The sequence below is a fragment of the Mustela putorius genome, unplaced genomic scaffold (assembly GCF_011764305.1).
Source record: "Mustela putorius furo isolate JIRA1106 unplaced genomic scaffold, ASM1176430v1.1 tig00004030_pilon_pilon_pilon, whole genome shotgun sequence".
Lineage (NCBI taxonomy): Eukaryota > Metazoa > Chordata > Mammalia > Carnivora > Mustelidae > Mustela > Mustela putorius.
In genome coordinates, this window is record NW_025422166.1 from 141,819 (window position 1) to 164,838 (window position 23,020).

Consider the following 23,020-nt stretch of genomic DNA (forward strand, 5'->3'; position numbering starts at 1 on the left):
GAGGGGAGAATTCGAGAGGTAAGTGACACCATAAGATGAAACACCATTAGAGTAATTGGGATTCCAGAAGAAGAAGAAAGAGAGAGGGGAGCAGAAGGTATACTGGAGAGAAATATTGGGGAGAATTTCCCCAATATGGCAAAGGGAACAAGCATCCAAATTCAGGAGGTTCAGAGAACACACCTCAAAATCAAAAAGAATAGGCCCACAGCCCGTCACCTAATAGTAAAATTTACAAGTCTCAGTGACAAAGAGAAAATCCTGAAAGCAGCCCGGGAAAAGAAGTCTGTAACATACAATGGTAAAAATATTAGATTGGCAGCTGACTTATCCACAGAGACCTGGCAGGCCAGAAAGAGCTGGCATGATATTTTCAGATCATTAACGAGAAAAACATGCAGCCAAGAATACTATATCCAGCTAGGCTATCATTGAAAATAGAAGGAGAGATTAAAAGCTTCCAGGACAAACAAAAACTGAAAGAATTTGCAAACACCAAACCAGCTCTACAGGAAATATTGAAAGGGGTCCTCTAAGCAAAGAGAGAGCCTACAAGTGGTAGATCAGTAAGGAACAGAGACCATATACAGTAATAGTCACCTTACAGGCAATACAATGGCACTAAATTAATATCTCTCAATAGTTACTCTGAATGTTAGTGTGCTAAATACCCCAATCAAAAGACACAGGGTATCAGAATGGATAAAAAAACAAAACCCATCTACATGTTGCCTCCAAGAAACTCATTTTAAGCCCGAAGACACCTCCAGATTTAAAGTAGAGGGGGTGGAAAAGAATTTACCATGCTAATGTACATCAGAAGAAAGCAGGAGTGGCAATCCTTATATCAGATCAATTAGATTTTAAGCCAAAGACTATAATAAGAGATGAGGAAGGACACGATATCATACTCAAAGGGTCTGTCCAACAAGAAGATCTAACAATTTTAAATATCTATGCCCCCAACGTGGGAGCAGCAAACTATATAAACTAATTAATAACAAAATCAAAGAAACACATCAACCATAATACAATAATAGTAGGGGACTTTAACACTACCTTAACTGAAATGGACAGATCATCCAAGCAAAAGATCAACAAGGAAATAAAGGCCTTACATGACACACTGGACCAGATGGACATCACGATATATTCAGAACATTTCATCCCAAAGCAACAGAATACACATTCTTCTCTAGTGCACATGGAACATTATCCAGAATAGATCACATATTCGGTCCTAAATCAGGACTCAACCGGTATCAAAAGATTGGATCATTCCCTGCATATTTTCAGACCACAATGCTCTGAAGCTAGAACTCAACCACAAGAGGAAGTTTGGAAAGAACCCAAATACATGGAGACTAAACAGCATCCTTGTAAAGAATGAATGGGTCAACCGGGAAATTAAAGAAGAATTGAAAAAAATCATGGAAACAAAAGATAATGAAAATACAACGGTTCAAAATCTGTGGGACACAACAAAGGCAGTCCTGAGAGGAAGATATATAGCGGATCAAGCCTTTCTCAAAAAACAAGAAAGGTCTCAGGTACACAACCTAACCCTACACCTAAAGGAGCTGGAGAAAGAACAAGAAAGAAACCCTAAGCCCAGCAGGAGAAGAGATATCATAAAGATCAGAGCAGAAATCAATGAAACAGAAACCAAAAAAAACAATAGAGCAAATCAACGAAACTAGGAGCTGGTTCTTTGAAAGAATTAATAAAATTGATAAACCCCTGGCCAGACTTATCCAAAAGAAAAGAGAAAGGACCCAAATAAATAAAATCATGAATGAAAGAGGAGAGATCACAACTAACACCAAAGAAATGCAGACCATTATAAGAACATACTATGAGCAACTCTACGCCAACAAATTTGACAATCTGGAAGAAATGGATGCATTCCTAGAAACATATAAACTACCACAACTGAACCAGGAAGAAATAGAAAGCCTGAACAGACCCATAACCAGTAAAGAGATTGAAACAGTCATTAAAAATCTCCAAACAAACAAAAACCCAGGGCCAGACAGCTTCCCGGGGGAATTCTACAAAACATTTAAAGGAGAACTAATTCCTATTCCCCTGAAACTGTTCAAAAAAATAGAAATGGAAGGAAAACTTCCAAACTCATTGTATGAGGCCAGCATCACCTTGATCCCAAAACCAGACAAGGATCCCATCAAAAAAGAGAGCTGTAGACCAATATCCTTGATGAACAGAGATGAGAAAATTCTCACCAAAATACTAGCCAAAAGAATTCAACAGTACATTAAAAGGATTATTCACCACGACCAAGTGGGATTTATTCCAGGGCTGCAAGGTTGGTTCAACATCTGCAAATCAGTCAATGTGATACAACACATCAATAAAAGAAACCCTTCCTGATCAAAACTCTTCAAAGTGTAGGGATAGAGGGCACATACCTCAATATCATCAAAGCCATCTATGAAAAACCCACCGCAAATATCATTCTCAATGGAGAAAAACTAAAAGCTTTTCCGCTAAGGTCAGGAACACTGCAGGGATGTCCATTATCACCACTGCTATTCAACATAGTACTGGAAGTCCTAGCCTCAGCAATCAGACAACAAATGGAAATTAAAGGCATCCAAATCAGCAAAGAAGAAGTCAAATAATCACTCTTCGAATATGATATGATACTATATTATGAAAACCGAAGAGACTCCACTCCAAAACTGCTAGAACTTGTACAGGAATTCAGTAAAGTGTCAGGATATAAAGTTAATGCACAGAAATCAGTTGCATTTCTCTACACCAACAACAAGACAGACGAAAGAGAAATTAAGGAGTCAATCCCATTTACAATTGTACCCCAAACCATAAGATACCTAGGAATAAACCTAACCAAAGAGGCACAGAATCTATACTCAGAAAACTATGAAGTACTCATGAAAGAAATTGAGGAAGACACAAAAAAATGGAAAAATGTTCCATGCTCCTGGATTGGAAGAATAAATATTGTGAAAATGTCTATGCTACCTAAAGCAATCTACACATTTAATGCAATTCCTATCAAAGTACCATCCATCTTTTTCAAAGAAATGGAACAAATAATTCTAAAATTCATATGGAACCAGAAAAGACCTCGAATAGCCAAAGGGATATTGAAAAAGAAGGCCAACGTTGGTGGCATCACAATTCCGGACTTCAGGCTCTATTACAAAGCTGTCATCATCAAGACAGCATGGTACTGGCACAAAAACAGACACATAGATCAATGGAACAGAATAGAGAGGCCAGAAATAGACCCTCAACTCTACGGTCAACTCATCTTCGACAAAGCAGGAAAGAATGTCCAATGGAAAAAAGACAGCCTCTTCAATAAATGGTGTTGGGAAAATTGGACAGCCACATGCAGAAAAATGAAATTGGACCATTTCCTTACACCACACACAAAAATAGGTTCAAAATGGATGAAGGACCTCAATGTGAGAAAGGAATCCATCAAAATCCTTGAGGAGAACACAGGCAGCAACCTCTTCAACCTTAGCCGCAGCAACATCTTCCTAGGAACATCGCCAAAGGCAAGGGAAGCAAGGGCAAAAATGAACTATTGGGATTTCATCAGGATCAAAAGCTTTTGCACAGCAAAGGAAACAGTTAACAAAATCAAAAGACAACTGACAGAATGAGAGAAGATATTTGCAGACGACTAATCAGATAAAGGACTAGTGTCCAAAATTTATAAAGAACTTAGCAAATTCAACACCCAAAGAACAAATAATCCAATCAAGAAATGGGCAGAGGACATGAACAGACATTTCTGCAAAGAAGACATCCAGATGGCCAACAGACTCATGAAAATGTGCTCCATATCACTCGGCATCAGGAAAATACAAATCAAAACCACAATGAGATATCACCTCACACCAGTCAGAATGGCTAAAATCAACAAGTCAGGAAATTACAGATGCTGGCGAGGATGCGGGGAAAGGGGAACCCTCCTACACTGTTGGTGGGAATGCAAGCTGGTGCAACCTCTCTGGAAAACAGCATGGAGGTTCCTCAAAGTGTTGAAAATAGAACTGCCCTATGACCCAGCAATTGCACTACTGGATATTTACCCTAAAGATACAAACGTAGTGATCCGAAAGGTCACGTGCACCCGAATGTTTATAGCAGCAATGTCCACAACAGCCAAACTACGGAAAGAACCTAGATGTCCATCAACAGATGAATGGATCAAGAAGAAGTGGTATATATACACAATGGAATACTATGCAGCTATCAAAAGAAATGAAATCTTGCCATTTGCGACGACATGGATGGAACTAGAGCGTATCATGCTTAGCGAAATAAGTCAAGCAGAGAAAGACAATTATCATATGATCTCCCTGATATGAGGAAGTGGAGATGCAACATGGGGGGTTAAGTGGGTAGGGGAAGAATCAATGAAAGAAAATGGGATTGGGAGGGAGACAAACCATAAGTGACTCTTAATCTCACAAAACAAACTGAGGGTTGCTGGGGAGAGGAGGGTTGGGAGAAGGGGGGTGAGGTTATGGACATTGGGGAGGGTATGTGCTTTGGTGAGTGCTGTGAAGTGTGTAAACCTGGCGATTCACAGACCTGTACCCCTGGGTATAAAAATATATGTTTATAAAAAATAAAAAATTTAGAAAATAAAAAAAAAGAAAAAAGAAAAAAATACAATATACTGGTAGAAGATGGGAAATCAAAGCATTATGGTAGGATATTTAATATATGGTTCTTAATTCCTCATAGGTCATGCAGGAGAGGAAGGATATAGATGTTTTAGACAACACAATCAATAAGCTTGACCTAATGGACTTGGATATATTGTAACGTAATTGTCAAGGTTCATACATCTGCTGGGTATTAGATTTACTACAGATTATTATATTATTGAAAACAAAAAACAGTTGAAAAAGTAAGCTTAGATGAACAACAGTGAGTCATGAACCAAAAATTATGGTCATTCAAAATCCTTACACCTTGTGTGTGCATGCAGGAGAGAGAGAGAGAGAAATAAAGATGGGGATGAATTTGACTCCCTGTAAACAGTCATAAATAACATTTTAATATAAATATTCCTGAAATAGGAACAAGCTTCCTTCACAAATCCCCCTTGTTTTTGATCTTCTAAAAATAGAAGGAACCACTCAAAAAACCTATTTGAGTTTGCATCACCTCCAGTCTCTGGCTGTCTTTCTCCAAGATTCCATGGTGTCCTCCTTGCCGGTTCTTCTGTTTATCCTGCATATATATTCGCCCCCTTCTCTGCCTTGCTCTGTGCTCCCAGAAGCTGATCCAAAAGGAATTATCTACTAGCTCCTTGAGTTCTTTGAGTAATGAAGAGTGTAATGAGTGGAGGAGGAAGAGAGGAAAGTGGGCTGACCTGTCCCTCTCCCCCTCACCCCAAGTCCAACTCTAAGCAGGTCACAGGAGGCTGCCCGTTTCACTTAACTAGAAGGTCACATATATCTGGTGTCTTTCTACACATTACACTTTGCCTTCAGGGCCCCTTTATCCCATCCTTCCTTTTCCCTTCAGCTAGAGGAGGTAAAAATGCTCCTGCTGTCCCTACGCTAGGATACTTCTCTGTCACTATGGTTTGCTACACTCTGATGATCATAGCTTTGTAAATAGATCCTTCATTAAACTCTATTCAAATTAAGCAGTTTGAGTTTCCCATCTTATTCCTGCTGGGAACCTGACTGATATACATTTAAACACAACGTCCACCTGCTTCTTTCCTCCCAGAATGTCTTGTTCTATGCTAAAATCTGAGTAGTTGTCCCTTGATAGTGCAGGAAATCTTAGTATCTGTCACCAGTCATGGGTCAGGTCAGGAAATACCCATAATTTCTATCTGTAGTGTCAGTAATGAAACACTAGGACAAAGGATAAAACATTAATTTACAGAGTAGGCAAAAAGTGGTAAGGATGTAAGAAATCAGGCTACTGGGGTGCCTGGGTGGCTCAGTGGGTTAAAGCCTCTTGCCTTCGGCTCTGGTCATGATCCCAGGGCCCTGGGATTGAGCCCCACATCTGGCTCTCTGCTCCGCGGGGAGCCTGCTTCCTCCTCTCTCTCTCTCTCTGCTTGCCTCTCTGCCTGCCTACTTGTGATCTCTGTCTGTCAAGTAAATAAATAAAATCTAAAAAAAAAAAAAGAAAGAAATCAGGCTACCTATCAGTGTTGCAACAATGAGGTCTCTTGGGAAATACCTCTACCTACACTAAACATATGAAAGTAGTGGAATATTATTACAAAAATATACAAAAAGGAGATAAAAATTAAGAAAAATGATCTACAGATATCAGAACCTAAGTGGGAAATCCCAACTGCAGTTGAGTAGAAGCAGAAACTTAATATTTTGGGCAGATACTGGTAAAGACACTAGCCAAAGAAGCTCAAATTATTTTGTGCATATAATCAGTGTTGCTCTGGAACAGTTCATACAAGTTTACATGAGCAAACTCTTTCATGGATCTATATAGGTCAGTTGTTAAACACAGCCATTATTAAAAATTAAATTATGAGCTCTATGCTCAGCGGGGAGCCTGCTTTCCCCCTCCTCCTCTCTGCCTGCCTCTCTGCCTACTTGTGATCTCTGTCTGTCAAATTAAAAAAAGTTTAATTATGTGAATTTGTAATTAATATTAAAAATAAAATAAATACTAAATATTCATCACTTCCTATTCAATTTACTGCATTATTACTCTTGGATATGCTCTTATTTACAACTGTTACATGGATGTTGAAATGCTATACAAGGGTATTCTACTGAACATCTTTCCAACTTTTACTTCATGTCACAATGTGACATCATGTTGGTAATGTGAAATCAGCTATGGTGGGAGTATTTGTATTACAGAAATCAGCAAGTGCTGGAAATCAGGGTTTTATTTATTGTTTGGTTAATTGTTTAGATTGGAGGTTGGCAGTTTTTTTCAAGGCTGGATAGAAAATATGTCAGGCTTGTAATACATACAGTTTCTGTCACAACTCCTCAATTCTTCTATTGTGCTGCTAAAGGTGGCCTTTACAATATATAAATACATGAGCATGGTTGTGTTCCAATTAAGCCTTACTTAGGCAGACAAGTGGCAGGCCCACTGCCTTCAGTTTCAGACCTTGGTTGAGACTTAAGAAAGTGGTGGATGCAGAGTAAACTTAGAGGAATATCACATTTGTAGCCAATCCATTGTGAATAGCACAAAGACAGGAGAAAATATCCTTCCAATATTTGAAAACTATTACATGACTGAGCAAAACAGTTGTTCACATCATTGACAAGTAAGTAAAGTTCTAACATGTCTTTTGGTTTCATTTTCCTTATTCATCAATGTAAATGAAAATATCCATGAAAATATCTGTGTCAGGGTAGCTCAGTTGGTTAAGGTTCCAACTCTTGGTTTCAGCTCAGGTAATGATTTCAGGGTCCTGGGTTCAAGCCCCGTGCTGGTCTCCACACTTGGAGTCTTCTTGAGTATCTCTCATCCTCCCCCTCTCCCTCTCCCCATGCTCTCTCTCTCCCAAAAAAATCGATCTTTTTTTTTTTTAAAGAAATTATCTGTCTTATTGACAAAAATTAAACTATAAAACCAAGACCTCTTTCTTCTGTAAAAATGCCAAAGTAAAACATTGACCTAAAACTGGTCTAGGATCATGGAATTTGTAGAACTATACTGTAAGAAATAGAGCCACTTGCCAGGGGCATTATATAACCAGCAGCATACAGGAATCTCATAAGAGAAAAAAAGTCCTAACAAAAATGACATAATCACAAAAAATACAGACAAAAAAGAGGAAACACCTAGAATAATCACAAAGAGATAAATGAAGAGGACTTCTGGTCAAAGTGGAGCTAAGACTTTGAAATTGGATAAATTTCAGCTGCAGCACTAAAAGACAAATGAAAAAGGAAGAACAAACAAAAAGGAGCTGCTGGAGGGCCCATGTTGCCCATACCAGAGCTAACAAACCCTAGGTGTGGCGCCCCATTCCCCACACACACCCGGCCACATTAGCAGGCCAGTGTTTATCAGTCACCTAGAGGCAGAAAGTGACTCAGGTCCAACGCCTCCTGCCATTCTGCCCTCAGCAGTAGGAGGCAGCCCCGGTTGGTGCTTCTCTCCCTCTATGGCACCAGCAAAGGGCAAGCAAGAAGCCTTTCAGTACTGGGGAGGGGGGGGCGGCTAGAGATCAGACCAAGGGACATTCTCTTCTCTGGCTGATTGACCTCATCTCCTATCTAGCAGCACCAGTTGGCCTATGGGGTCCATCCCCATGGATGACACGAACTAAAACTGAGTAGGGAGCGCCAGTGGTACAAAGTGAATGAAACAGACCAGCACAGCCCTGTAAGGGCTCTGAAAACAAAATTGTCTTTGGAATCACAGACCAAAAGAGTAGGCCAGGATGCATATTAACCCCAAAAAGGGGAACTGCCTGCTAAAATAAATAATTTGAATAGGATCCTGTGTCTCCTAGTAAAATAATGAAAGGGTCCAAGATGCAATACAATATTGCTCTTGTTATAGAGAGAATTAGGAAAAGAACAACTTGAATGAGAAAAGACAATCAACAGGTACCAATACCAAGACGAATGAGATGTTGGAGGTTTCAAATGAGAAATTTAAAGCATTTATTACCAAATGCTTTGACAAGCAATTATAAATTTTCTTAAATGGAAATAATAGAAAATCTAAGTAAAGAAATAGCATTGTAAAGAAGAACTAATTGACAATTATAGAGCTCAAAGATAAAATAAATAACATAATAGGCAGCTGGGCTCATTAATAGAGTGGAGGATAGAATCAGCCAACATGAGAATAGAGCAAAAGAATTCATTCAATTTGAACAACAGAGAGAAAATAGACCAAAAATTATGGACAGACACACTGAGATTGTTGGAGTAGGTACAAAAGAACTAGCATTTTTATCTTTGGAAACCTAGAAGAAGAGGAAAAAGAGTGTGGGACTGACAAAGTATTCAAAGAAATAATGGCTGAAAATTTCCCAAATTTGGATGAAGATATAAAATACACACCCAAGAATTTGAGCTAAATCCAAGTAGGATAAACCCCCAAACCTGGAGTATTGAAATTGTGAAATCTAAACCAAAGGAAAAAGAAATCTTTTTTTAAAAAAAGATTTTATTTATTTATTTGAGAGAGCGACAGTGAGAGAGAGCGTGAGAGGGAAGAAGGTCAGAAGTAGAAGCAGACTCCCCGTGGAGCTGGAAGCCTGATGCGGGACTCGATCCCAGGACTCCAGGATCATGACCTGAGCCAAAGGCAGTTGTTTAACCAATTGAGCCACCCAGACACCCAGAATAAAAATCTTAAAGGCAGCCAGAGAGTAGTGATATTATATTTTTAGGGGAGCATTAAATTGAATGGCAATGGATTTCTCATCTGAAACCACAGAGGCCAGGTAGAAGTGATGCAATGTTTTTCAAGTCCTGAAAGAAAAGAATTGTCAATCATGAATTCTTTATCTGGCAAAAGTATCCTTCAGGAATGAAAGGGAAATAAAGTGACTGAGACAAAGGAAAACTAAGAAAATACTGTCACTAGCAATTCTATCCTTCAAATGGGTAGAATGGGTAAGAATGACTTAGGGTAGTTTCCTGAAGAGAAAGAAAATGATAGAAAAAGAAGGTTTGAGATTTCAGAAAGGATGGAACAGCTACAGAATGGGTATAAATCATTCTAAATATAATAAATTATCCTCTCCTCTTAATGAGTCCCTTAACTCATATTTGATGGTTGAAGTAAAATTGATGGCACAATTTGAAGTAGTGCTCAAAATATGTAGAAGAAATACTTGATATAATTATATTTAAAAAGTGAAAGTATATGGAGTACTAATGGTACTAAGGGTGAGGAATCTATAATTCACTTGGACTGGGAAAATATCCATAACCATTGAGTGTAATAAATTACATGTGTATATTTCAACACCTAGAGCAACCACAATAAGGGATAGCCAAAGTAATATTAAAAAAAGATTAAAAAACATGCTTATGTTCAAATAAAAAAGAGTACTTCAAAAACACAGGAATGCATATAGAGAGTGAGGTTAAAGTCTTGACCTCCATGAGTGGAAGAAGCAGGCTTCATTGGCTGGATATTTAGTTACTCAGTGGGGGAAAAATCTAAAAGTGCTCCATGTGGAAAAGAGAGTCAAAGATGGACTTTCTGCTGCTGGTGAGGGGTTGAGGTCTCTCTCCTCCTCATTTTAAGGGAGGTTGAGGAAAATATCTCCAAACACTTGGGTACTATAGATAAGAGAGAGATGAGAGGATAGAGAAGAGCTTCCCCATCAAGAGGTGAAGAAACCCAACATGACTTCTCTGAGATTAAAGGTGTTCCAGATATCACGACAACGTGATAGACCTGAATGGCTATTGGAGAAGTGGGATTTCAACTGGGAGCCTACAGAGCTGGGAAGGGGGTGGCTGAAAACTGAAGATAACAAGAGTAGGGTATGGAGGAAAGAAAGGGGAGGTGGGGCAAGAGAGAGAGTAAAAGAGAGGGACAGCAAAATCATCAAGAGTATAAACTCATTGGAAATGAAAGTACTTTATAAAGTATTCTGGTATTTTATGTATTTTAAGTATTTTATGTCCATACATAAAATATAAATTAGTAGAGTGCTGATGACAACTTCATTTTTATTTGGTCAAGAGGGCTCTTGCAGGTATGGCTAGTTATGCCCCTAGATGTGTCTTCTTGTCCTTCTTGTGAAGTTAGTTGTGGGTTGAAAAAAATGGCACCCAATTCTTTTAGTTAAATGACTATAAATGTCATCACATCTGGGTGCTTCCCGATCTCTACCCTCAGGCATCTGATGACATGGACACACTTTGTTCCTCATATCCTAGTTAATAAATCCATCTCATGACTTCTCCAGTGTTGGGTTTGGCAAGCAAACCCTGAGACAAGGAATGAAAAGACTACTCCAGACACCTTAGTAGGATAAAGGAGGGACCTGGGGACCAGAAGCTCTAGTGGTGAAAGGCCCCAAGCCAAGCTTTATGTCCACTTTTTTGGGGGGTCTTATCAATACACAAAGTACAAGTGCAAAACAAGGGGGAACTGTAACCTTAATGGTCAGGACAGTAATATATGGAGCAGTGTGTGATAAGGGAAGTAGGGCTTGCGAATTTGTGACATATGTCACCACCACAGGTGACTGTTTTTCTTCAAAATTTAAATATTCACTCTCTAGATGAGAACCTTAAGCAGCAGTAAGAATCAGGCTGCTTTCAGCCAAGAAACCTCAAAGGAGGCCCAGTGATCTGGGCATCCTCTTTTGCCTTTCAGTTAGTCTCATTCAGGGAGATGTATACAAATCAGATTTTTTTCTATCTTGGAACTGTGAATTCCTGCACTCAGTCATCACACACTGGCTATTTCAGTGAGTTCCTGACTCTCACACCTCTGGGTCCTGTAATTTGATAGGAAGGTGATGAGAACTTGGACTTTAAGCTGACCAGTCTTAAATAAAACATAAAACTTATGGGAAATATATATATCCCTCCTAAGGACCCCAATGTCTTACCCTGTGATAGTCTCTGGATAAGTTTTATATTTATATTATCCCTCCTAAGGAAATATATATATATTTCCTTAAAAAAATTATATATATATATATATATATATATATATATATATATCTATCTCCATTTGGGGGGGAATGTGACTTTTGGGGGACCAGAAAGTAAAATATTGCAAACTTAATTCTAAAATGGATCCCAGGAACGTTGCCTCCTGGTATCCATGCCTTATTAAATCCCCTTCTCTTGAGTGTGGGTGGAATGTGCAAATGTGATGGGAAAAATCACCCCTCTGGTTGGGTTATGCGTTGACCACAGTTGACATTAAGAAAGGGAGATGATTTTGGGTGGGTATGATCATCGAGGTGAGCCCTGAAAATGATTGACCTTCATCCTGAGAGACCCAGGAGGGTGACTGAGATAAGCACCTGGAGTCAGGTGTCTGAGTTGCCTTCCTCTCTGGCCAGGCCAGCAGTGGCTTCCCTGAGTAATGCAACAGAGTATGAGGAACACAGAGAACTCTTGAAAAAGTGGAGAAGGCTGACTGGCTCAGAGGGAGACAGCTGGCAGAAGCCTGAGCGACAGCCTTGCAGACAAGGTTTTAGCCAATCAGAAAAAGGGTTCTAAGCTGACAATTTGGTTGCTCATTGCAAAGTCTGTGCAAAGAGGCCTGTGAGACTGGGCAATGCGCAGGTTTGATTCAGCCTCTACACACAGCCCCACCAACAGAGTGGAGAGAATTTTCCCTTAAGACAAGAGGGAAGTGTTGGGCCAGACTTCTTCATTTATTCTGAGGGACACTGAGGTGGGGCTTGAGGGGACTACTCTACCTTCCAGGTACCCTTCCGACCATGTACCTTGCCCCCCAACCCTATTCCAGCTCTGATGTCGCTCCTTTCTCCTTTCATCCCACCATGGAAACCCTCCTTATTCTGATCCTAAGTACAGCACTGCTAGTGGAAGCCCGGGGACTAAGTCTCAGGTGCTCTGGAACCATGCACCTAGTACAGAATACTGAGCTGACTCACTGCTTTCATGTGCCGCTAATGGAAACTTCTTGTGTCTCTGCTCTATTTCTTTTTACCTGGTAAACTCCTGCATTCAGGTCCTGACCTCTGTTATAAAAGAACACAAAATATAGGGAAGAGATAGAAGGAGGGAGAGAAGGGTGGGAGACACTTAATGTTTTGTTTATCAGTGTTTGCCACCACTGTTGTAATTGCTCTATAACCATGTAACACTGACCCTAGTCATGGGCAAGAGGAGCCTAATAATTAATAGATCTGCTAAAAAGACACATTGATACTGTTGCCATTCCCAGTTTGATAACTTAGGGCTGGCCCAGTAAGTGCCACATCTGTGCACAATCTATTACTCTAACATCTCCTTCCTGTTCAACACCATTCAGGCCCCAGGAAATGTTTCTCCACATCTTTTGCTCTCTATCCATTAAACTAAAGGTGATTGTGTCTGACTTCTGTGAATGTTGTGGATTGCGCCTTTGCTGACATAGGATGACTGTGCTTAAAAGTGAACTTAACTTTTCAAGTACTTTCAGTCAAAAAGCACAAATATAAAAGACTCTTGCATAATGAAGAATCACATGCCCACAGGACTGGGTATCACCTTATTTTTTTTTCTTCTCAGCTTGTTTTCTAGCTCTCCATATTAACCTGGTATTCCCAACAGTTGCACATGGCAGCTGAAGAACATTTTGCAATATTAAACAAACCATATTAGGATTAAGTTTGTATATATAATGATCTGGATATAAAATGCATAAAACATGGTCCATGTTTTACCAAAAGAAGCCTAAACAAAAGAGGTTCAATAATTTGCTAACTCTCACAAAGCCTATTATTGGTAGAACTGCAGCTCAAAACCATTTCCTCATAAGAACTATGTTCTTCCCACCACAACTTAAGATTCCTCAGAGTGTCTAAGGTAATAGAAGTAGCCATCTCTGAAATGAAATGTGATGCCACTTATTTCCTACTAAAAATCTCATGCATACAAACTAAAAATCCCAAATGTCACAAAAATGTCTACTCTTGGTCATTTTTCATTCAGTTCTTTAAATCCCCAAGGCATTCAATCTGTAGAATTTCTGTAACTAGGAGAAAATCTTCATCTCAAAAGTTCATCTAGTCTAATTTGATGAAGACATACAGCCAGGATGAAAACCTTCATAAATAATTGGACTAAGAACCCTCCTAAAAACTGTCTGCCCAGAAACAGGTGAGGCATTTCAGTTCCAGTGGTGATTGGTTCACTTTCTAGGGACTCTGAACCTAGCTAGGACAGAGAACCTTCCTAAAAACTGAGACCCTTCCTAAAAAATGTCTGCCCAGAGACAGATTAGGTACTTCAGCTCTAGTGCTGATTGGTTCCCTTCCTAGGGACTCTCCAATCCTACTGTGGTTGGAAGCCTTCACAGGTCTTTATTCTCTGGAGTACTCAGAGCTACCAGGTAGGAGCTGTGTTGACTACTATTTCTTTTCCCTTGTTCCCAGTGATGCCTGGGAAGATGGCTCTGTGGGTCCCCAAAGGCCTCTGGACAGCAGCTGTGATGATGATCCTGGTGGTGCTGAGTGTCCCAGTGGCTGAGGGCAGAGACTCTCCACGTAAGTGCTCTGGGGAGCAGGCTCTGAAGGACCCTTGGGCTAGAGTGTGTAAGGTTCTATGATCTCAGAATATAGTCTTTTATTACAGATTTTCTCTCTGTGGGTTAGATAGCTGTATTATATTCTCATTGCCACCTCTAAGGAAGAGGACAATCCCTATTCCATGGGCTCAGTCCATCCTGGGGATGTTATAATGGGGAGGAGGAAACAAAACATGAATCTGCTACCACTGATGGGACAAAGTGACATTGGAGTTATTTTTGAAAATAGGAAAATTTTGAAAGTAAGAAAATAAGAATCACAGCAAGATTTTTCATTTCAGTGTCCCCCAAGACCTTGTATAGGCCACACACTATGAGATTCTGTTTTGGAGAAATATAGGAAAGCGGTGGTCTCTGTAGTCTTTGTGTTTGACCAAAAGGACTCTACATTCCTGATTCTGAGTGGAGTATGCAAGAACGCAAACACTTGCTATTTGAATGAAACTGACTGGGTGACCACAGACCGGAGTCTTAACTTCAAGTAGCACTAGTTTATGGTCAGATAGTAACTTGTGTGGGATTCAGAGACTTGAATTAATGGTGGACTGAATTTAGGAGAAAGGAAATGTAAAGAAGAGAAAATAGCACATACTGAGAAACCATTTCAGCCACAAGATTAGTATCTTCATTTAAATTCTCTCTGCATCTTCCTAACACCCCTATGTGTAGGCGTTATGACTTCCAGTTTACAAATTATATGTATAATACAGGCACTCTGTTTAGTAACCTACTCAAGTTGGTAAGTGGCAGGGTTTAACTTGAAATTTATTTTACCTCATTCAAAAGACTGTTTCTTTCCATGAATAAATGTCTCTCTCTAGGATTTGGATGGTGTGTGTCCCTTCTGGCTCACAGGAGTGAGCAACCTCACAGTGCAGTTCGATGCGGGTGACAGAAACTCAGAGTAAACCCAGGCATTGGAAGGAAGGCCCTTTGCAGGGGATCAAGAGAATATGCTTGTCAGAAGGAATTCAAGCTTCATTTTTGACATTTCTCCTCATTCCCTTGAACGTTTGTGCTTAGGTGGACACTTTTCTGTCTCTGAGGTTCCTTGGAGTTCTATGGAAAATGGGATCTCATGTGAGAATGTCCTGATCTGAGCACAGGGACGGATGTAAAATCAGCCCGACTGCCCTGTTTTCCTTAGTTCTCAGGCTCAGGCAGGGCTCAGAAGTCCCAGGGCTTGTCCTTAGAGCGGGGCTTTCTTTCCTCCCCTCCCTGTATGAAGCCAGTTCTGGAAGCCCTCAGAGGAGGGCAGGCAGGCCTGGGAAGGAGGATGCTCAGGGCGGCCGTGACAGGCATCCGAGGCAGGCATCCGAGGCGGGGGCCTTCAGGTTTATCAGGCCGCCTGCCAGTGCCCCACAAGGTCCGCTGTTCGGTGGCTTTTGGTCGGGCTGAGGGGCGAGTGCCGGACTGACGCGCGGTGCTTCCCCGCAGAGGATTTCGTGGTCCAGTTTAAGGGCGAGTGCTACTTCACCAACGGGACGGAGCGGGTGCGGCTCCTGGCCAGATACATCTATAACCGGGAGGAGTACGCGCGCTTCGACAGCGACGTGGGGGAGTACCTGGCGGTGACGGAGCTGGGGCGGCCGGACGCTGAGTACTGGAACAGCCAGAAGGACGTCGTGGAGCAGACGCAGGCTGAGGTGGACACGGTGTGCAGACACAACTATAAGAATGAGGAGCGGACGACCTTGCAGCGGCAAGGTGAGCGCCTGCCAATCGCCCTCCACCCGCCCCCAGTTCAGCCAAGTCTTCGCGTGGGGAAGGGCGGGACCGAGCGGGGGCGGTGTCTCTCGGGGGGTGGGGAGGGCTGCCAAACGTTGGGACTGGGAGGCCCAGCGAGTCCTGGGGCGGAGCGGCGGGGGACGCGTGGGCAGAGCTCCGGGCTGACGGGGCTTCCCAGCACTGTTTCCAGCTGAGGAGGGTGGGTCCGCCCAGTAGGGCGGCACTGCCTCTGCCCTTTTCAACACTGCTGTGTTTCCCGGCTCCCTACTTAAGAGTGTTTGCTTTCTCTTTCCCCAGCTTTAAGTAAGCAGAGCCCAGGGCGCTGCCCATCCCTGCCCTGGTCCTGCAAGGAATGGTCCCACCCCGGTGAACTTTAGTGGGCTGGGCCAGGTCGGGGGAGGACACATGGCACACATGGTAAATATGTTAGTCTTCACAGGCCAAATTTTGACTTTTTTTTTTTTTTTAATTTTAAAATTTTTGTTTTTTTTTAAATTTTTTATTTTTAATAAACATATATTTTTATCCCCAGGGGTACAGGTCTGTGAATCACCAAATTTTGACTTTTTTAATTTCAAATTATGATTCATCTTATATGTGTTCTTAAATGGCTGGTACTAGTCCTGGACTTCTCTGAGGGGAGGAACTGCTTATCCTTGTCTGCCTAGTATATGACCCAGTGACTGCCAGGTAGTGTGAGTGCAAAGTTCCAAGGAATAAACAAATAAATGTACCTGGCTGCCCATTCACTAGGCTCAAGGGGAAATAGAAAGGTAAATAAGCCTTATAAATTGACTCTATGAATTAGTCTTTACTATTTTGCTTAATCCTTTAAGGTAAACGTTGTGCCTTGGATCATAATAACTTAGGGTTTGTGAATGCGAAGTCTAAGAAAAAAGTGTTTACTAAAAATATAAACTGTATTTGCATGGTACTTTAAGGCAGAATTTTAATTTCTTAGAAAATCTTAACTAATGTCAGAATAGGAAGAGCTGAGGATTTGGAATCAATAAATTGATGCTATTAAATTATTGAGTAAAAATTGTTTCAGGTTCCCTTTGGCCTAAACCCTACTTATCTTCCTTCCCTCTGCATCCTCTCCTCAGAATATCACCATTCACATCAAGGGTAGACATTCTGCAAGTTAATTGTAGCCATTTAATAAGCACCTACTTCTAGACAAATACCTTACCACACACTTCCTATATGGCACCATTCAATTTCAAAACTAGCTACCTTGCATATTAGGGATTAGCAAGCACTTTATATATCAACAGGTGTGGAAGGAAAAAAGTCCAGATTTATTATTCTTATTTTCAAAAATTTTATGAATAGTGTCCTGTGTAATACAGCAATCTAAAATTTCAAAATATTTCATTTTGGGGTGCCTGGGTGGCTCAGTGAGTGAAAGCCTCTGCCTTTGGCTCAGGTCTTGATCTCAGGGTCCTGGGATCAAGCCACTCATTGGGCTCTCTGCTCAGCGGGGAGCCTGCTTCTCCCCCTCTGTCTACTTGTGATCTCTGTCAAATAAATAAATAAAATCTTTAAAAATTTTTAAAATGTTTCACTTTATCAATTAATATCAACAGAATAACTTTCATAGGATAATAACTATTATTTCTTCAGACACTGAAAAGTAAGCTGACTCGTGTTTATTTGAACTAATAAAGTGGCCAAGCTCAGATCTTAATTCAAGACTCAGAATCCAGGGATCTTTCCACCCTGGTACCAAGACAGGACTCTTCTCCATGGGGAGACTTCCTGTGGAGTCTCACATCTCACTGTCTTTTCTTGTCTGTTACTCCCCTCAGTGGAACCTGCAGTGACCATCTCTCCATCCACGATGGAGGTTCTGAACCACCACAACATGCTGCTCTGCTCAGTAACAGATTTCTATCCAGGCCAAATCAAAGTTCGGTGGTTTCGGAATGACCAAGAGGAGACAGCTGGTGTGGTGTCCACTCCACTTATTAGGAATGGGGACTGGACCTTCCAGATCCTTGTCATGCTGGAAATGACTCCCCAGCGAGGAGATGTCTACACCTGCCATGTGGAGCACCCCAGCCTCCAGAGCCCCATCACAGTGGAGTGGCGTAAGGGACAATCCATTTCCTTTCACCATGGGCCCCACAAGACAGAGAGCAGAGCTTCCTCCAGCCCATCCCATTCCATTCCTCATCCTTGATGTCACTACTGATGCCCATGGCAGGAGCATCAGAACAATCTTGATCTCATTGTCTTTCTAGATACTAGAGAGATCATTCTCCACACCCTAGCCCTACAGACCAGCCCTGTAGCTCTGAAGGATTTATACTATGATTGGTGACTGGGGTCTTGGAGTTGGAGGTTAGGGACATGTTTGGAGGGGCAGGATTCAGCTTCCCCCTCTCTCACAAACCCACTGGCTGCGAGGGTCTGTCAATGGGTCCTGTCCTCCTCTAAGAGTGGCCAGAAGGAAGCACTAGGTTTGCTTGGCCCCTGCAGCTCCTGTACTTCAGACTGGACTTCAGGCTTCCCAAAGGGATGCTGTGGGGTGTGGGCACAGCCCTGACACTCAGTTTCTGCTCCCAGGAACACAGTCAGAATCTGCCCAGAACAAGACACTGAGTGGCATCGGAGGCTTTGTGCTGGGACTGATCTTCCTTGGGCTGGGCCTTATCATCCGTCACAGGAGCCAGAAAGGTAAGGTACTCTGGGGAAATGGGGGAGAAGGGCTGTGCCTGAGGCCCTCTGCTCAGGGGGGCCTGTGCTTCTAGATGTGGCTCTTTCTTTCTGACCCTGAAAGGAAGGAGGCTGGACTGGTGGTGGGAGGAGATGGAACAACCTAGGGGGTAGCTTTGGACTCTGACATTACTGGGGAAAGGAGCCCCATCACGGAGGTCCCAGGTGGAGTATATTCTAGGGCTTCCCGACAGCTCATCATTGTCTCTCTGGCTCTTTTCTGAATGCTTCCTTCTTTAAGAGGGTCAGTGCCTCAGCTTTCCTTCCTTCTGGGGACAGTTTCATTCATTTTGGGGGATTTAACTTAGGGCAGTTAAGGTCTTCTGGTTGATGGGTAGGGACAAAATAAAATTCCACTTAAATCTCTTATCTCACCGCCCTTTGGGGTGAGTAAGAGACTGGCTATTTGTGTACTGAGACCTTTTTCTGTATCCCTTCTTTTTGTAGGACCTCGTGGATCTCCACCAACAGGTACTAGTTCTTCTCTGATTTGGTGGGGGGTGTGGGCACCAGTGAAAGAGGGCAGAGCATGAGGTCAGGCGCTCAGTTCATGGCCTCATCCCTGCGACAGAGATCAAGAGTTAGGGAGAAGTTTGCCCAGTTTCTGTAGGCAGACCCAGAGTTGTTCCAGAACCAGGCCACAACTTTGGTGGCATCTTTCTGTGAAACGTGGAATCAGAGCCACGTCTTGGGTGTTAGACACCAGGATGATGCCCACGTTGTGCTTCATGTTGGCGGCTACTGCCTGTGAGAGTTTATAAATGAAAGGCTACTTACTAGTGATGGAACGAAGGTGAATTATCATTACATTTAGTAAAACTTAATGTCCCCTGAAAGGCTAACAGCTGCTCCACTGCCTCTCACACGTCTGTGTGCAGCCGGGGTGCCCTGTTCTTGTGAGTTAATAATACCTTTCTAGAGATATTGGGGGAGATGATGACAGTATGCCCTGGACCCCAACTCTCTCTGATGCTGCAGTGACCCTGAGAGGAAGGGAAAGGGCGCATTCCTCAGCATCCCCTCTGCTGATCACCCTCTTTTCTACAGGGCTCTTGCACTGATGCCGGAGGATACCTGGGATTCCACCTTCTGTGTTGTCCGCCTGTCCTTGCCCAGAATTCCCAGCTGCCTGACACCCTGTCCCCCATGTGGATCAGAGTCCTACAGTGCCTCTGACAGAGTCATCAGGTCACTTTCTGTGACCCCTGCCCCGAGGATCTGACTCTGGTGCTGCTTCCTGCACTGACCTCAGAGTTTCTGCCTGAGAGCTCCCTGCACGCAGCATCTACTCCCACCCGAAGGGCTTTTCTGTTTCCATTCTTCCTTCTCAGATGGTGCAAGAAGAACACATTGAAGCGATTTACCTGAATGTAGAGATTTTACAGTGATTAAACATGATTATGAGTTCTCTTACTCTGAGTCTTCTTAACTGGGTGGAGGCAGGAAACCAGTGCAGAAGGAAAGGATCATACTGCTCCTTGAAGGGAAACTAGGGGCACCTGTGGGTGCCAAGTGAAGAGCAGGCAGAAGAGATAGAAGATCAATTCGATAGTCACATCCTTCATGGGTATTTAATATTGTTCCGTGCAATGGCCTAAGGGTGCACCAGCCTCTTTTTAGGTGCAATGAGTGTCGTGTATGTAAGCTGACAGTGGGATTATGTGGGCAGAGATATAGTGGCCCCTGGTGTCTCAGAGAACCACAGGGGTGTTTCCAGTATATCTTGGGAATTCACAATGAACAAGGTCCATTTTTATTTTGAGAAAATATAACTAACAATAAAAGTACTGTTTCTGGTTTCATGTGATAGAAACCCAACTCAAGTTTACTTTGTTCATGTTACGAGGAAGTCTGGGGTCAAGCTGATTTCAGAATTACTAGATCCAGACATTCAATGAAATATTCATTTCCTTCTTGTCTTTCTGTTATATCTCTATTTATGTACTTTTCTTTCTATGTGTCTCTCTTTGTTCCTAATATTTCTTTCAGCATGTCTCTCTGCATCTTTTTATTGTATTTCTTTATTATTGTAGTACCATTAACATATAATATTATGTTAGTATCTGGTGTGCAATACAGTGATTTGACAATTCTGTATGTTACTCTATGCTTACCACAATATGTATAGTCACCATCTGTCACCTTATTACAATATTATTGACTATGTGACTTTTTCCTCTCCATGACTTATTTCTTTTATAACTCTAAGTTTGTATTTCTTAACTTCTTCAGCTATCTTGCCTATCCTCCCATCCATCTCTCCTGTGGCAACCACTAGTTTGTTTTCTGTTTTTACAACTCTGTTTCTGTTTTTTCTTTGTTCATTTGTTCTGTTTTTTAGACTCCATGTAAAAGTGAAATCATATGTCTTTCTTTGATTTATTTCACCTAATATAATACTCTGTAGCTCCATCCATGTTGTTGTAGATGGTAAGATATAATACTCTATGGTAGAGTAATATTGCATTGTATATATATGTTGCATCTTGATCCATTCATCTATCAATGGACACTTGGACACTTCCTTATCCTCACTATTGAAAACAAGGCTGCGATCAACATAGGGGTTTTTCTGTATCTTTTTATGTCTGTCTCTGCCTCTCTGTTTCTGTTTTGTCTCTCACTCTTTCATTGCATTTCTGCCTCTGTCTCTCTATTTCTATCTGCACCTTTGCCATTATTTATCTGGATCCTTTTATTTCTGTCTGCATCTCTCTTTCTCATTACCTCATATCTTTAAAAAAATTTTTTTAAAATTTCCTTTCAGCATAACAGTATTCATTGTTTTTGCACCATGCCTAGTGCTCCATGCAATCTGTGCCCTCCCTAACCCCCACCTGGTTCCCCCAACCTCCCACCTGCCTCTACCCCTTAAAAACCCTCAGGTTGTTTTTCAGAGTCCATAGTCTCTCAAGGTTCACCTCCCCTTCCAATTTACCTCAACTCCCTTCTCCTCTCCATCTCCCCATGTCCTCCGTGTTATTTCTCATGCTCCACAAATAAGTGAAACCATACGATAATTGACTCTCCCTGCTTGACTTATTTCACTCAGCATAATCTCTTCCAGTTTTGTCCATGTTGCTACAAAAGTTGGGTATTCATCCTTTCTGATGGAGGCATAATACTCCATAGTGTATATGGACCACATCTTCCTTATCCATTTGTCCGTTGAAGGGCATCTTGGTTCTTTCCACAGTTTGGTGACCGTGGCCATTGCTGCTATAAACATTGGGGTACAGATGGCCCTTCTATTCACTACATCTGTATCTTTGGGATAAATACCCAGTAGTGCCATTGCAGGGTCATAGGGAAGCTCTATTTTTAGTTTCTTAAGGAATCTCCACACTGTTCTCCAAAGTGTCTGCACCAACTTGCATTCCCACCAATAGTGTATGAGGATTCCCTTTTCTCCACATCCTCTCCAGCACATGTTGTTTCCTGTCTTGCTAATTTTGGCCATTCTAACTGGTGTAAGGTGGTATCTCAATGTGGATTTAGTTTGAATCTCCCTGATGGCTAGTGATGATGAACATTTTTTCATGTGTCTGATAGCCATTTGTATGTCTTCATTGGAGAAGTGTCTGTTCATATCTTCTGTCCATTTTTGATATGACTGTTTTGTGTGTTGAGTTTGACAAGTTCTTTATAGATCCTGGATATCAACCTTTTGTCTGCCCTGCCATTTGTGAATATCTTCTCCCATTCCGTGGGTTGCCTCTTTGTTTTGTTGACTGTTTCCTTTGCTGTGCAGAAGCTTTTGATCTTGATGAAGTCCCAAAAGTTCATTTCCACTTTTGTTTCCTTTGCCTTTGGAGACATATCTTGAAAGAAGTTGCTGTGGCTGATATCAAAGTGGTTACTGCCTATGTTCTCCTCTAGGATTCTGAGGGATTCCTGTCTCACGCTGAGGTGTTTTATCCATTTCGAGTTTATCTTTGTGTACGGTGTAAGAGAATGGTCGAGTTTCATTCTTCTACATATAGCTTCCCAGTTTTCCCAGCACCATTTATAGAAGAGACTGTCTTTTTTCCACTGTATATTTTTTCCTGCTTTGTCAAAGATTATTTGACCATAGAGTTGAGGGTCCATATTTGGGCTCTCTACTCTGTTTCACTGGTCTATGTGTCTGTTTTTATGCCAGTACCATGCTGTCTTGGTGATCACAGCTTTGTAGTAAACCTTGAAATCAAGTAACCTGATGCCTCCCCCCCATTTGATTTTTGTTTTTCAACATTTCCTTAGCAATTTGGGGTTTTTCCTGATTCCATACAAATTTTAGGATTATTTGCTCCAGCTCTTTGAAGAATACCGGTGGAATTTTGATCGGAATGACATTAAAAGTATAGAT

At 41.7% G+C, this 23,020-nt stretch overlaps 1 protein-coding gene across 1 annotated transcript; it reads left to right on the forward strand.

The window, feature by feature from the left end:
• Window positions 1-13,982: 13,982 nt before the first annotated feature.
• LOC101684722 (HLA class II histocompatibility antigen, DQ beta 2 chain) lies at window positions 13,983-20,085 on the forward strand. The gene is made up of 6 exons (XM_004782469.3): window positions 13,983-14,182; window positions 15,661-15,930; window positions 17,763-18,044; window positions 18,523-18,633; window positions 19,120-19,143; window positions 19,720-20,085. Exons 1-6 carry the CDS (start codon window positions 14,074-14,076, stop codon window positions 19,731-19,733), a joined length of 810 nt encoding a protein of 269 aa, XP_004782526.2. The 5' UTR covers window positions 13,983-14,073; the 3' UTR covers window positions 19,734-20,085.
• The last annotated feature ends 2,935 nt before the right edge of the window (window positions 20,086-23,020 follow it).